A 14,176-nucleotide genomic window follows, 5' to 3' on the forward strand; every position below is an offset into this window, starting at 1 on the left:
GATGAAATTTGAAGGTTTTTTTAATTGCCATTTGTTTATTGAGTGTGATAAATTCTAAAAATTTACACAAAGAAACAGAAATTTTTCATTTTTTTTTTAAGACACACCAAAAGTTTAATCATCGCTTCTTGCATTGCTATCGAAACGCGCGTCGGCATTTTTTGACGAAATTTGGTGTTGTGACTAAATTGTATTTTTGATAATTTTTGTCAACACCAAGAATTGATTCAATAAATTTCTTTGAACGAAGCAAAAATTTTGATAATTTTTTATTTAATTTTGCAACTTTGCGAGTTTTAGTCCTACTGCAGCAAAATTTTAAGATTTTACTATTTTAGACTTGTTTATTCAATGTGCTAAATTTCAAAATTTTAGAGTAACTAAATTTTATTTTATTTTAAATTTAAACCTGATGAATGCTTTTTAAATTTTTTGTATTTTTTTTTTTGAATTCTTCTCAGATTCCCTTTAGAGAGTTTAGTTCTGTTTATATTCTTTCTAATTTTAGAAAATGTTCTTAGTTTCAAATAAAGAAATAATTAGAAAATGGGGCATCAATCCCACTATCCCACACCAAAGACCTTTCAAATCGTCCCACCGCCTCGTCTCTTGCCCACTTCCTACCATCACAATGCCCCAATAAAACCACCTTTGTACCTTTAACTCTTTACTACACATAACACTAGGATCCTAGATTCGAATTCCGCAATCTCGCGCTCGACTTTTTATTCAGATGTATCCAGTCCTCAAGCTCCGGTGGCGGTTCTGGTCGATACGTCTCACTTTGATTCTCCGACAGTACATTCATCATTTTGATAGTATCCACCTCCAAAATTGCCTGTTTACATAAAATCACTGTAGTTATAAACCCATCACTGAACTGGATAAATTGATGCTCCAAATAAATGTGTTTCTTGTCCCAGTAAATTACCTGAAATCCGAAAAGCAATTAAAGTTATTACCATGGTAAATAAGTCGCGTGGAGCGTAAAATTACGCGTAGGTGGTTGGTTGATTGAAATTTGATGTCTCCATTGTTTAAATTTCAAGTGATTTATTGATACTGAAAACTCACCCTCGTTGTGATCTTGTAAGGTGTGAACAGAGGGATGGTTTTGCGATACCGAATATGACAAGCCGTTTGCAAAGCCGCGCCATTTGCTTCGAGGATAAAATCGTAAATTCCAGTTCTCTTGTAGAAGTGAAACCTGGCAAAATCCAGCTCCCTTACGTACCTAGCATTGTTCATATGTTGGAAGTAGATGTCCAAGTCGTTGGTTGTGCAAACGCCTCAAAAAAAATCCTAAAAAATCCATCTTTGTGGTACTGCAAAACTCACCATAATACGTGGTGGTTTCGTCAATTCCGACGCGTTTTCGACGAATTTTGCACCACAGCACGATGAAGACTTTGGTCAGAAAGTAGTGGAGATCGAAAGTTATGTAAAAAATTAAGAGTATCACTACGAGAGTTAGTCCCCAAAAGAGAGCGGTATCTACATCGAAACTGAAGCCGATTATCATTGTAAAACACGATGCACAACTGCACTTACAACAATTGGAATGTCATAGTGTGTGGATCTGTGACGTAAAACTGAGGTTGTTGGCAGGTGGGGACTTAATTATCGGATCAGTGCTGGGAAGCGCCAACAACGAGCTCAAGATGTGCGGGTCCCCCTCAAAATCGCTTTGAATTTTGAATTTACAATAGAGGTTCTAAGGTCGATTTCTGGCTTATTTTTGGAGCAAACTGCCGTTATCATAGCTCATTGTACTTAGAATTTCACGCAGAATGCAAAACTGTCCAAGTTTTTCTCGTACGTGAAGAACTAATTGAGTTATGGTCGATTAAAGTTCCGGATATTTGATTTTCATTTTTCCTAATTTTTTCCTAGTTTTTAGAGAAATATCTCGGAAACTATTGCAGATATTGAGATGCGGTTTGCGCCATCGTCTTTTTCGCGACTTTCTACATAAGAAATAATTTTGGGATTTTACAAAAGTCGAAAGTTGCAATTTTTTGCGAAAATTCATGACTAAAACTATGCCAAACTTCTAATATCGATATTTCGCTTATTTTTTGGAGTAAACTTAAGTTATTATACATCAGTGTATGCAGAATTTTACGCAGATTCCAAATCTGAGATTTAAATTCAGATCCGCCAACAAATAACTGAGTTATTTTCGATCAAAATTTCGGAAAGTTGATTTTAATTTTTTCTCATTTTTCGTCATTTTTAAAGTTAAATATCTCGGAAACTATTTGAGATATTGAGATGCGGTTTGCGCCATTGTTTTTCTCGGCTCATTTTACGTTAGAAAATGTTCTCAAAAGCCCAAAATTTGATAGTCGATTTTTCGCGAAAAAAAATTCCGACTCGAACGATGAAAATTTTTCATTTTTTTTATTTTTGACCATACCTCGTAAACTATTTGTCTGATAGATCTCAAATTTGGCCCCTAGATAGATTTTGAGCTCCTCTTTCAACCGATGTATAATTCAATGCTATTAAACCTCTTTTTCATTTTGAAAACATTGATTGAAAATCACCCTAAAATGATGTTTTCAAAACAGTTTTTTGCCAATAACTCGTTTATTTATTAAGCAAACTCAACAAATTTAGGTCTCATTTTACGTAGAATTTTACGCTGAATTCAAAAACATAATATTCTTTTAACATTTGTCAATAAATAACCGAGTTATGGCCGTTTGTAATTTTGGGTTGTCGCCAGAGGGCCAAATTTTTGAAGGTTCAAAACACTTCGTGCTCGATATTTCGGAAACTATTTCAGATATTGAGATGCGGTTTGCGCCATTGTTTTTCTCGCGATTTTTTTACATAAGAAATAGTTTTTAGATTTTCCAATAGTCGAAAGTTGCAAATTTTCGCAAAAATTCATGACTAAAACTATGGCCAAACTTCTCATATCGATATCTCGCTTATTTTTTAGAGTAAACTTGAGTTATTATACATCAGTGTACGCACAATTTTACGCAGATTTCAAATCTGGAATTTAAATTCAGATCCGACAACAAATAACCGAGTTATGGCCGATCAAAGTTTTGAAAAGTTGATTTTCATTTTTTCTCATTTTTCTCAATTTTTGAAGTTAAATATCTCAGAAACTATTAGAGATATTGAGATGCGGTTTGCGCCATCGTTTTTCTCGGCTCATTTTACGTTAGAAAAAGTGCTTAAAAGCCCAAAATTCGATAGTCGATTTTTCGCGAAAAAAAATTACGACTCAAACGATGAAAATTCTTCATTTTTTTTCATTTTTGGCCATAACTCGTAAACTATTTGTCCTGTAGATCTCAAATTTGGCCAGTAGATAGATTTTGAGCTCCTCTTTCGACTGATGTATAATTAAATGCTATTAAACGTCATTTTCATTTTGAAAACATTAATTGAAAATCACCCTAAAATGATGTTTTCAAAACAGTTTTTAGCCGATACCTCGTTTATTTATTAAGCAAACTCACAAATTTTGGGTCTCATTTTACGCAGAATTTCACGCTGAATCCAAAAACATGATAGTTTTTTAATATTTGTCAACAAATAACCGAGTTATGGCCCTTTGAAATTTTGGGTTTTTGCCAGAGGGCCAAATTTTCGAAGGTTCGAAACAATTCATGCTCGATATCTCAGAAACTATTTCAGATATTAAGATGCGGTTTGCGCCATCGTTTTTCTCACAAAATTTTACACAAGAAACAGTTCTTTGATTTTTCCACAAACGAAATTTGAACATTTTCGCAAAAATTCATGACTAAAACTATGGCCAAACTTCTGATATCGATATCTCGCTTATTTTTTAGAGTAGACTTAAGTTATTTTACATCAGTGTACGCAGAATTTTACGCAGATTCCAAATCTGAAATTTAAATTCAGATCCGACAACAAATAACTGAGGTATGGCCGATTAAAGTTGCGGAAAGTTGATTTTCAATTTATCTTATTTTTCGTAATTTTGAAAGTTAAATATCTCAGAAACTATTTGAGATATTGAGATGCGGTTTTTGCCATTCTTTTTTTCGGCTCATTTTACGTTAGAAAATGTTCTCAAAAGCCCAAAATTCGATAGTCGATTTTTCGCGAAAAAAAAATCCGACTCAAACGATGAAAATTTTTCATTTTTGTTATTTTTGACCATAGCTTGTAAACTATTTGTCCGATCGATCTTAAATTTGGGCAGTAGATAGATTTCGAGCTCCTCTTTCGACTGATGTATGATTCAAAGCTATTAAACGTCGTTTTTTATTTTGAAAACATTGATTAAAAATCACCCTAAAATGACGTTTTCAAAACAGTTTTTGGCCAATGCCTCGTTTATTTTTTAAGCAAACTCAACAAATTTTGGTCTCATTTTACGCAGAATGTCACGCTGAATCCAAAAACATAATAATTTTTTAATTTTCGTCAACAAATAACCGAGTTATGGCCGTTTGAATTTTTGGGTTGTTGCCAGAGGCCCAAATTTTTGAATGTTCAAATCAATTCGTGCTTGATATCTCGGAAACTATTTCAGATATTGAAATGAGGTTTGCGCCATCGTTTTTCTCGCGATTTTTTACATTAGAAATAGTTTTTAGATTTTACAAAAGTCGAAAATTGCAATTTTTCGCGAAAATTAATTATTAAAACTATGCCAAATTTCTAATATCGAAATTTCGCTTATTTTTTTGGAGTAAACTTGAGTTATTATAAATCAGTGTAAGCAGAATTTTCCGCAAATTCCAAATAACTGAATTATTGACGGACTAAAAGTGTTTGGTGTACCAAGCCGTGAACGAGAAAATTCTTCAGATCTGATAAAAAAGAACACAAAATGAAAAAACTGACTTTATTAAAGCTAATTAAAACATGAACAAAAAAAACTATTTATTGGTTGCTCCTCCTTCTGTTGTTGTTTATCCGCCAGAAATTCGACAATCTTCACGTGTCCATTCACCCTCGCCAAATCCATCGCGCTCTCATTCTTCTTCGTCAAACAGTAAATATTAACACCTCGATCAACCAAAAGCTTAACAATGTCTTCGTGTCCTCTCGCACACGCCGTATGAAGAGGTTTCCACTGGTTGTTCATCCCAACCTCCATATCCGCACCGTTGTCCAACAACATCATTGCGATTTCGCAACTCCCGAATTTACAAGCGGCGTAAAACGCAGTCATTCCCATCTTATTCCTGTGCTTAACGTAAACCCCCGAGTTAATCAACACCTTGACGATGTTACTGTACCCTTTCTGCGCCGCGACGATCAACGGCGTCGTCTCGAGTTTATCCGCAATGTTAAGATCGACGCGGTGCTTGATTAGAACCTGGACAGCTTCCTCGTGGCCGTTTTGACACGCTAGGTAAATTGGAGTGATGTTATCGGGATCGATGACGTTGACGTTGGCGCCGTTGCGAAGAAGCAACTCGATGATTTGCGAGCGGCCATAAAGAGCCGCGACGTGGAGAGGAGAGAAGCCTTTAGTGTCGGCGATGGTGACCACTGGGTGCTTCTTCAGAAGAAGTTCCACGACTTTGAGGTGGCCGTTGCTGCACGCAATGAAGAGAGGAGTCCACCCGTTCTTCACGCGCACGTTGGGGTTGGCGTCCACCGACAATAAGAAGCTCACGATTTGGTGGTAACCGTTCCGAGCGGCTAAGTAAAGAGGCGCTAAACTGTGCTGGGGGACGATGTTGACGTCGGCGTCGTTTTCCACGAGCGTCTTCACGATGGCTTTGTGGCCTTTTTCGGCAGCTATGTGAAGAGGGGTTTCGTAGATCGAGTTGAGAGAATTGGGGTTGCTGCCGGATTTTAACAGCAGTGTTACCACTTTCAACAGACATTTACTGGAGGCGATGTGAAGAGGTGTTGACCCGGTGCTTTCAGCAGCGTTGACGTCGGCGCCGGCGTCGATTAAACTCTGCGTCATTTGGTAGTGTCCGTTTTGGCACACCAAGTGAAGAGGTGTCCAGTTCTCCGCCTCTTTGGCGTTAACATCTGCTTGTGCCCCAACAAGACTTTGGATGATTTTGTTGTGACCACTCTCACACGCCATGTGAAGAGGTGTCCATCCTTGGATCTCCGCGAGGTTAACATCCAGCCCCAGCTTAATCAGCAAGTCGGTGACGGCGAGGCGTCCATTGAGGGACGAGATGTGAAGAGTTGAGAGACCTTCGGGTGTTATCGACTCTTTGGCCGCACCAACTTTAACAAGGTAGTTAACGACTTTGTCTTTACCACTCTCACAAGCTCGGTGAAGAGGAGTCCAACTATCACTGTCCAACACTTCCAGATGCGCACCTGCAGTCACTAACATCTTCACTATGTCCAATTGACCTTTGTACGCCGCCACGTGGAGCGGTGACCACTCGTTGCGGTCCAAGACTTGGACGTCGTGGCCGTGGGTGAGAAGGATTTCGACGACTTTTGGGTGCCCTTGAACACACGCGATGTGAAGAGGTGTCCAGCCGCTGCTGTTACCAAGAGATGTGTTGGCTCCGTTTTGAATGAGATATTTGACGGTTTCGGTGTGATTATTGCGCGACGCTAAATAAAGAGGAGTTTTGCCATCACTTGTCACCACGTTAATGTCGTGTCCGGAATGAATCAAAGAACTGATTTTTTGGGTTTGTCCTTTGAAAGCGGCTTCGTGGAGAAGACTTCCAAACTTATCTTCAAAATTCAATACGTTAAAACATTGTAAAGTGAGAATTGCAACTTACCGTTTTTTCGCGCTTCGGCTTTTACGGTTCTTCGGTAACTAAAAGAAGAACCTGCTTTTGAGGCTCTGGAACTTGAAGAGTGGTAGCTGAGCCCCGACTGTGGGGAAGTTGGGCGTTGAACACTCATTGCATTACATATCAAACAGCATCAATAAACGTGGTGGATCTCAATGAGGATTGAGAGAATACAACAAATTTATATCTGTGATTAGTCCTGATTAAAATGTCAACGTTTTGATCACCGCTTTGATAACAATGATAACAATCAGACTGAGGCTACCAGTTTATTTAGACACTTCTATAAAAAAGTGTGAGTTGTCTTAAAAGTAATCTCGTTCTTCTAATCTAGGCGTCAAGATTATGATTATTTGGACCACTTTTAGATTTATATCTGAATTGTTGGTTGTTTTAATTGTCTTTCGATCGTTTAGCTGGTCGAGAAAAACAATTATTTATCAGTTACTATAACTAAAATAGTTGGACAAAATGTAGATATGATCGAAAAATTTTTTGACTGGAATTTTTTAGTCGATTTATCGTTAATTTTTTAAGAAACTTGCGATATTGGGGCTCATTTTACGCAGAATTTTGCGCTGATTTTAAATTCGGGCGCAAAATCGACGTCGGCAACAAACAACTGATTTTGGCCCGTTTGAAGTTTCGGAAAAAATTTTTGGTTTCGAAATTTTCATTGTCCGATATCTTCAAAAGTAGAACGAATAAAAAAAATTTTTTAGAAAAAATAGTTTTTAGATTTTCCAAAAATCGAGTTGCAGTTTTTCGCGAAAATTTATGACTAAACCTTGGCCGAATTTCTGATGTCAATATCTCGTTTATTTTTTGGAGTAAACTTGAGTTATTATACATCAGTGAACGCAGAATTTCCCGCAGATTCCAAATCTGGGATTGAAATCCAGATCCGACAACTAATAACTGAGTTATGGCCGATCAAAGTTTCAGATAGTGGATTTTTATTTTTCCTAATTTTTCCTAATTTTTAAACTTAAATATTTCTGAAACTATTAGAGATATTGAGATGCGGTTTGCGCTATCGTTTTTCTCGGCTCATTTTACGTTAGAAAAACTTCTCAAAAGCCCAAAATTTAATAGTCAATTTTTCACGAAAAAAAATTCGACTCAAACGATAAAATATTTTCATTTTTTTTATTTTTGGCCATAGCTTGTAAACTATTTGTCCGATCGATCTCAAATTTGGCCTGTAGATAGATTTCAAGCTCCTCTTTCGACTGATGTATAATTCAAACCTATTAAACGTCGTTTTCATGTTGAAAACATTGATTGAAAATCACCCTAAAATGACATTTTCAAAACAGTTTTTGGTCAATGCCTCGTTTATTTATTAAGCAAACTCAAGAAAATTGGGTCTCATTTTACGCAGAATGTCACGCTGAATCCAAAAACATGAGAATTTTTAAATTTCCGTCAATACATAACTAAGTTATGGCCGTTTGAATTTTTGGGTTGTCGCCAGAGGGCCAAATTTTTGAAGGTTCAAAACAATTCGTGTTCGATATCTCGGAAACTATAACTGATATTGAGATGCGGTTTGTGCCATCGTTTTTCTCGCGATTTTTTACATAAGAAATAGTTTTTTGATTTTTCTACAGTCGAAAGTTGCAGTTTTTCACAAAAATTCATGACTAAAACTATGCCAAATTTCTGATATCGATATTTCGCTTAATTTTTAGAGTAAACTTGAGATATTCTACATTGATGTGCGCAGCATTTTCCGCAGATTCCAAATCTGAGATTGAAATCCAGATCCGACAACTAATAACTGAGTTAAGGCCGATCAAAGTTTCAGATAGTGGATTTTCATTTTTCCTAATTTTTCCAAATTTTTAAAGTTAAATATCTCGGCAACTATTAGAAATATTGGGGTGCGGTTTGCGCCATCGTTTTTCTCGGCTCATTTTACGTTAGAAAAACTTCTCAAAAGGCCAAAATTCAATAGTCAATTTTTCACGAAAAAAAATTTCGACTCAAACGATAAAATTTTTTAATTTTTTTTATTTTTGGCCAAAGCTTGTAAACTATTTGACCGATCGATCTCAAATTTAGGCAGTAGATAGATTTCGAGCTCCTCTTTCGACTGATGTATAATTCAAACCTATTAAACGTCGTTTTCATGTTGAAAACATTGATTGAAAATCACCCTAAAATGACGTTTTCAAAACAGTTTTTGGCCAATGCCTCGTTTATTTATTAAGCAAACTCAACAAATTTGGGTCTCATTTTACGCAGAAAGTCACGCTGCATCCAAAAACATAAAAAAATTTAAATTTCCGTCAACAAATAACTGAGTTATTGGCGGTTGAATTTTTGAGTTGTCGCCAGAGGGCCAAATTTTTGAAGGTTCGAAACAATTTGAGCTCAATATCTCGGAAACTATTTCAGATATTAAGATGCGGTTTGTGCCATCGTTTTTCTCGCAATTTTTTACGTAAGAAATAGTTTTTTGATTTTTCTACAGCCAAATTTGCAAATTTTCGCAAAAATTCATGACTATAATTATGGCAAATTTCTGATATCGATATCTCGTTTCTTTTTTGTAGTAAACTTGAGATATTATACATCGGTGTGCGCAGAATTTTACGCAGATTCCAAATCCAGGATTGAAATCCAGATCCGACAACTAATAACCGAGTTAAGGCCAATCAAAGATTCAGATAGTGGATTTTTATTTTTCCTAATTTTCCCTAATTTTTAAAGTTAAATATCTCGGAAACTATTAGAGACAATGAGATGCGGTTTGCGCCATCGTTTTTCTCGGCTTATTTTACGTCAGAAAAACTTTTCAAAAGCCCAAAATTAAATAGTCAATTTTTCACGAAAAAAAAATCCGACTCAAACGATGAAAATTTTTCAATTTTTTTATTTTTGGCTATACCTTGTAAACTATTAGTCCGATCGATTCCAAATTTGGCCAGTTGATAGATTTTAAGCTCCTCTTTCGACTGATGTAAACACAAAGATATTAAACGTCGTTTTCACCTTGAAAACAGTGCTTGAAAATCACCCTAAAATGACGTTTTCAAAACAGTTTTTGGCCAATGCCTTGTTTATTCAGTAAGCAAACTCAACCTATTTAAGCTCGTTTAATGCAAAATATCACGCTGAATCCAAAGCCGCAAGAATATTTGATTTTTGTCAACAAGAAACTGAGTTATGGGCGTTTGAATTTTTGGGTTGTTGCCAGAGGGCCAAATTTTTGAACGATCGAAACAATTCGTGCTCGATATCTCAGAAACTATTACAGATATTAAAATGCGGTTTTTTCCATCGTTTTTTTCACAATTTTTTACTTAAGAATTTGTTTTTAGATTTTCCAAAAACTCTAAATTTGATTGATTCACTCTACTATAAACTTCTGTTATTGTTGACTTACAATTTTCGCAAAATTTTGCGTTAAATGAGCCATAATAACGTAAGTTTATATCAGTATAAAACATCCAATCAGCGCGTCCTGCAATACATATAACTGCCACAGAAAAAAAATTGAACTTTTGAACTAAAAAATCCTACCAATTTATCAAACTTTACCATCTTGCGTGTCGACTTCGCATAGTTCAACCCCCAGTCCTACCCTGTCGGTTGAATGAATTCAAAACTCCTCACACTGCTTTTTAAAATCGGCACCTTTTTAGCCGTTACTCCTCCAGTTGTCATGGGGGACAAAAAGTGGTTCCTCAACAGCAAATCTTACATTTTGAGTGTTTCGTTTTTGATAACCACTGCTGCAATTGTCACTTTAATCTACAAGGACTTTTATCAAGAGTACATCCACATCAAAATCGTTGTTTCTCTCCTAGAAGAGTTTTTATTGTACTGCTTGAACATGTACATCGTCATTGTATTGACTCTTTGCAAAGAAGACGAGTGGAGAGAACTCATGAAGAATCTCAAATCAACTGAAGGTTTGGTCCAGAAACGTACCAGTAAAGTCCCATTTTACTTGGGATTTTGTCTCGCGACGGTACTTCACTTGGGAGTCTCAACATATGAAATAACAGTTTGGTCGGAAATCGACGGAGTTGACTACTTCAGAGACGACTTGTTCTCTCATTTTGAGATCTTTCTTAAATTCTTCTACGTTTTCTTATTGTGTGTTTTAACAAACATGTTGCTTTTACGGTACAAAGGGCTAAAATCGTACCTCCAGTTGTACGTCGAAGAGAACAAAACTTTCACTTTTCCAAGAAGTCTGGTGATCCAAACCCAAAACGCAATGTTTGTCTTGAAGAAGACCGTCAACACCTTCAACCAACTCTTCGGCTGGGTCTTCTTCCTCATCCTCACCCACACCACGGTGGCGATGATAAACTACATCCACTACGCGATTTTCGCCTCCAAAGAGTCCACCGAACGCCTCTCAGTGATTCTCTTGAACTTTTCGTACCTCTCTTGGAGCTTCGTAATGTCAATTCTCTCCATTATCCTTTCTATATTTTCTGATTTTTAGGTCACCATCGCTATGTTGGTAATTCTGTGCAGTTCCGTGGAGAAAGAAGCGGAGAAAATCGTCTTTCTCTCATTTGATCTGAGAGTTCTAGCAGGAGGAAATCAGAACCACCAAATGCAGGACTTTACGAAATCGCTTGTTGCAAACCTGCCGAGGTTTAGTGCCGCGGATTTTTTTTATGTGGGAAATGCGACTCTTTTGGAGATGTTGGCTAATGTTTGTACGTTTTTGATTGTGATGATTCAGTTCGAGAAATCGAAATAAATTTTTTATAGAAATTTGAGTGTTTCTAGAATTGTGCTGAAGTGGTTTTTATCGTTTCCTGCCGTGCGTTTTGATAACATTTATGGTCAAGTATCGCATTTGTGATAATCTCTTTATAATATGATTTGATAATTTGTTGTGTAAAAATAAAAGTCATGCGATGTGAGCTGTGTTGACAACGAGATTATTGAAATTTGATTCTCTTTTAATTATTTTTTATTTCTCTTTCAATATTTTATCAGAGCCAATAAACTGTTTTTTTTTAATATTTCAAGTTTATTCTTGGTACAAATTTCTAAACTTTTTCTTTTCTGTTTTAAAATTTTACATTTTGACCGAACTAATAAGAATATAAAAAACAATAAAAGCTCCAAAAATGTGTTTTGTTCCAAATTTTTGCAAATTAGTACAGTTGATAAAATTCTTAGAAATAATAAAACTGCCAAACTTTAATGTTTAGATTTAATGTAGAATGTTTAATGTAGAATAAAAGCTAACCGAGTTACAAGTTTAAAAATAAAATTTTGAACATTTTTTTATTTGTTCTAAAATTTTGCAATTTGGCACAACTAATAAGAGTAGAAAGAGCAATAATACCTCCAAATTAAAATGTTTTAGCATTAAAATTACCTAGATCCAAGTTTGAAAATAAAATTTTGGACATTTTTAGTTTGTTCTTGAACTAAAAATTTCTAAATTGTCTAAAATTTTTCTTTCTTGATCTAAAATTTTGTAATTTGGCACAACTAATAAGAGTATAAGAGACAATAATATCTTCAAATTTGAATGTTAAAGCACTAAAACTACCCGAGATACGAGTTTTAATAGACAATTTAGAACATTTTTGAAATAAAAAATTCTATAATTACCCTTTCTTGTTATGAATGTTTGAAATTTAATGAAGTTAATAAGAGTGTTTAAAATAGTAAAACTGCCAAATTTGAATGTTGTCGAATAAAAACTACAAACAAAATTTTGGACATTTTCGGTTTGTTCTTTAAATAAAAATTTCTAAAATTTTTCTTTCTTGTTCTAAAATTCTGCAATTTGGCACAATTAATAAGATTATTAAAGACAATAATATCTCCAAATTAGAATGTTCTAGCACTAAAACTATTCGAGTTTCAAGCTTTAGTTGACAATTTAAAACATTTCTAGTTCATCTTTAAAATAAAAAATTCTAAACTTACCCTTTTTTGTTCTAAATTATTCGAATTAAGTGCAGTTAATAAGAGTGCTAGAGATAGTAAAACTGCCAAATTTGAATGTTGTAGAATAAAAACAACCTGAGATACGAATTTGAAAAGAAACTTTTGAGCATTTTTGGTTCGTTCTTGAAATAAAAATTTCTAAAATTTGTTTTTTTGTTAAAAAGTTTTGCAATTTGACAGAACTAATAAGAGTATAAAAGGCAATTATACCTTCAAATTTAAATGTTGTAGCATTAAAACTATCCGAGTTACGAGTTTTAATAAACAATTTAGAACATTTCTAGCTCATCTTTGAAATAAAAAAATTTAAAATTACCTTTTTTTGTTCGAAATTTTTGAAATTTAGTGCAGTTAATAAGAGTGTTAGAAAGAGTAAAACCACCAAATGTAAATCTTGTAGAATACAAACTAACCGAGATACGAACTTGAAATGAAAATTTTGAACTTTTTTGGTTTGTTCTTAAAGTAAAAATTTCTAAAATTTTTGTTTCTTGTTCTAAAATTCTACAATTTGGTACAACTAATAAGAGTATGAGAGACAATAATACCTCCAAATTTGAATGTTATAGCACTAAAACTACTCGAGTTATCAGATTTAATAGACAATTTAGAACGTTTCTAGTTCGTTTTTGAAATAAAAAATTCTAAAATTACCCTTTTTTGTTCTAAATTTCAGAAATTTAGTACAGTTGATAAAAGTGTTAAAAATGGTAACACTGACAAATTTGAGTGTTGTAGAATGAAAACTACCTGAGATACGAGTTTGAAAAGGAACTTTTGGACATTTTTGGTTTGTTCTAGAACTAAAAATTTCTAAAATTTGTTTTTCGTGTTAAAAAATTTTGCAATTTGGCAGAGTAAGAGTGTAAAAGTCAATATTACCTTCGAATTTGAATGTTGTAGCATTAAAACTACTCAAGTTACCAGACAATTTAGAGCATTTCTAGCTCATCGTTGAAATAAAAAAATTCTAAAATTACCTTTTTTTGTTCTAAATTTTTGAAATTTAGTGCAGTTAATAAAAGTGTTAGAAATAGTAAAACTGCCAAATGTAAATGTTGTAGAATACAAACTAACTGAGATACGAGTTTGAAAAGAAAATTTTGAACTTTTTTGGTTTGTTCTTAAAGTAAAAATTTCTAAAATTTTTGTTTCTTGTGCTAGAATTTTACAATTTGGCACAACTAATAAGAGTATGAGAGACAATAATACCTCAAAATTTGAATGATGTAGCACTAAAACTACCCGAGTTATCAGTTTTAATAGACAATTTAGAACATTTCTAGTTCGTATTTGAAATAAAAAATTCTAAAATTACTCTTTTTTGTTCTAAATTTCAGAAATTTAGTACAGTTAAGAGTGTTAAAAATGGTAAAACTGACAAATTAGAGTGTTGTAGAATGAAAACTACCCTAGATAAGAGTTTGAAAACAAAATTTTGACCATTTTTGGTTTGTTTTTGAAATAAAAATTTTTAAAATATATTTGTCTTGTTTTAAAAT

The 14,176-nt window shown here is 34.3% G+C and overlaps 2 protein-coding genes across 2 annotated transcripts; both read right to left on the bottom strand.

Moving 5' to 3' along the window:
- Window positions 1-581: 581 nt before the first annotated feature.
- LOC148166465 (protein THEM6-like) lies at window positions 582-1,918 on the bottom strand. Its single transcript, XM_088048975.1, has 3 exons — window positions 1,339-1,918; window positions 1,075-1,289; window positions 582-931 (listed from the first exon to the last, which is right to left on the bottom strand). Exons 1-3 carry the CDS (start codon window positions 1,520-1,522, stop codon window positions 683-685), a joined length of 648 nt encoding a protein of 215 aa, XP_087905101.1. The 5' UTR covers window positions 1,523-1,918; the 3' UTR covers window positions 582-682.
- Window positions 1,919-4,806: 2,888 nt separating this feature from the next.
- LOC148166466 (uncharacterized) lies at window positions 4,807-6,872 on the bottom strand. The gene is made up of 2 exons (XM_088048899.1): window positions 6,717-6,872; window positions 4,807-6,666 (listed from the first exon to the last, which is right to left on the bottom strand). Exons 1-2 carry the CDS (start codon window positions 6,841-6,843, stop codon window positions 4,853-4,855), a joined length of 1,941 nt encoding a protein of 646 aa, XP_087905025.1. The 5' UTR covers window positions 6,844-6,872; the 3' UTR covers window positions 4,807-4,852.
- Between the last annotated feature and the right edge of the window lie 7,304 nt (window positions 6,873-14,176).

The sequence above is a fragment of the Gnatocerus cornutus genome, unplaced genomic scaffold (genome assembly GCF_029298725.1).
Source record: "Gnatocerus cornutus isolate USDA-ARS CGAHR unplaced genomic scaffold, icGnaCorn1.1 ctg00000023.1, whole genome shotgun sequence".
NCBI lineage: Eukaryota > Metazoa > Arthropoda > Insecta > Coleoptera > Tenebrionidae > Gnatocerus > Gnatocerus cornutus.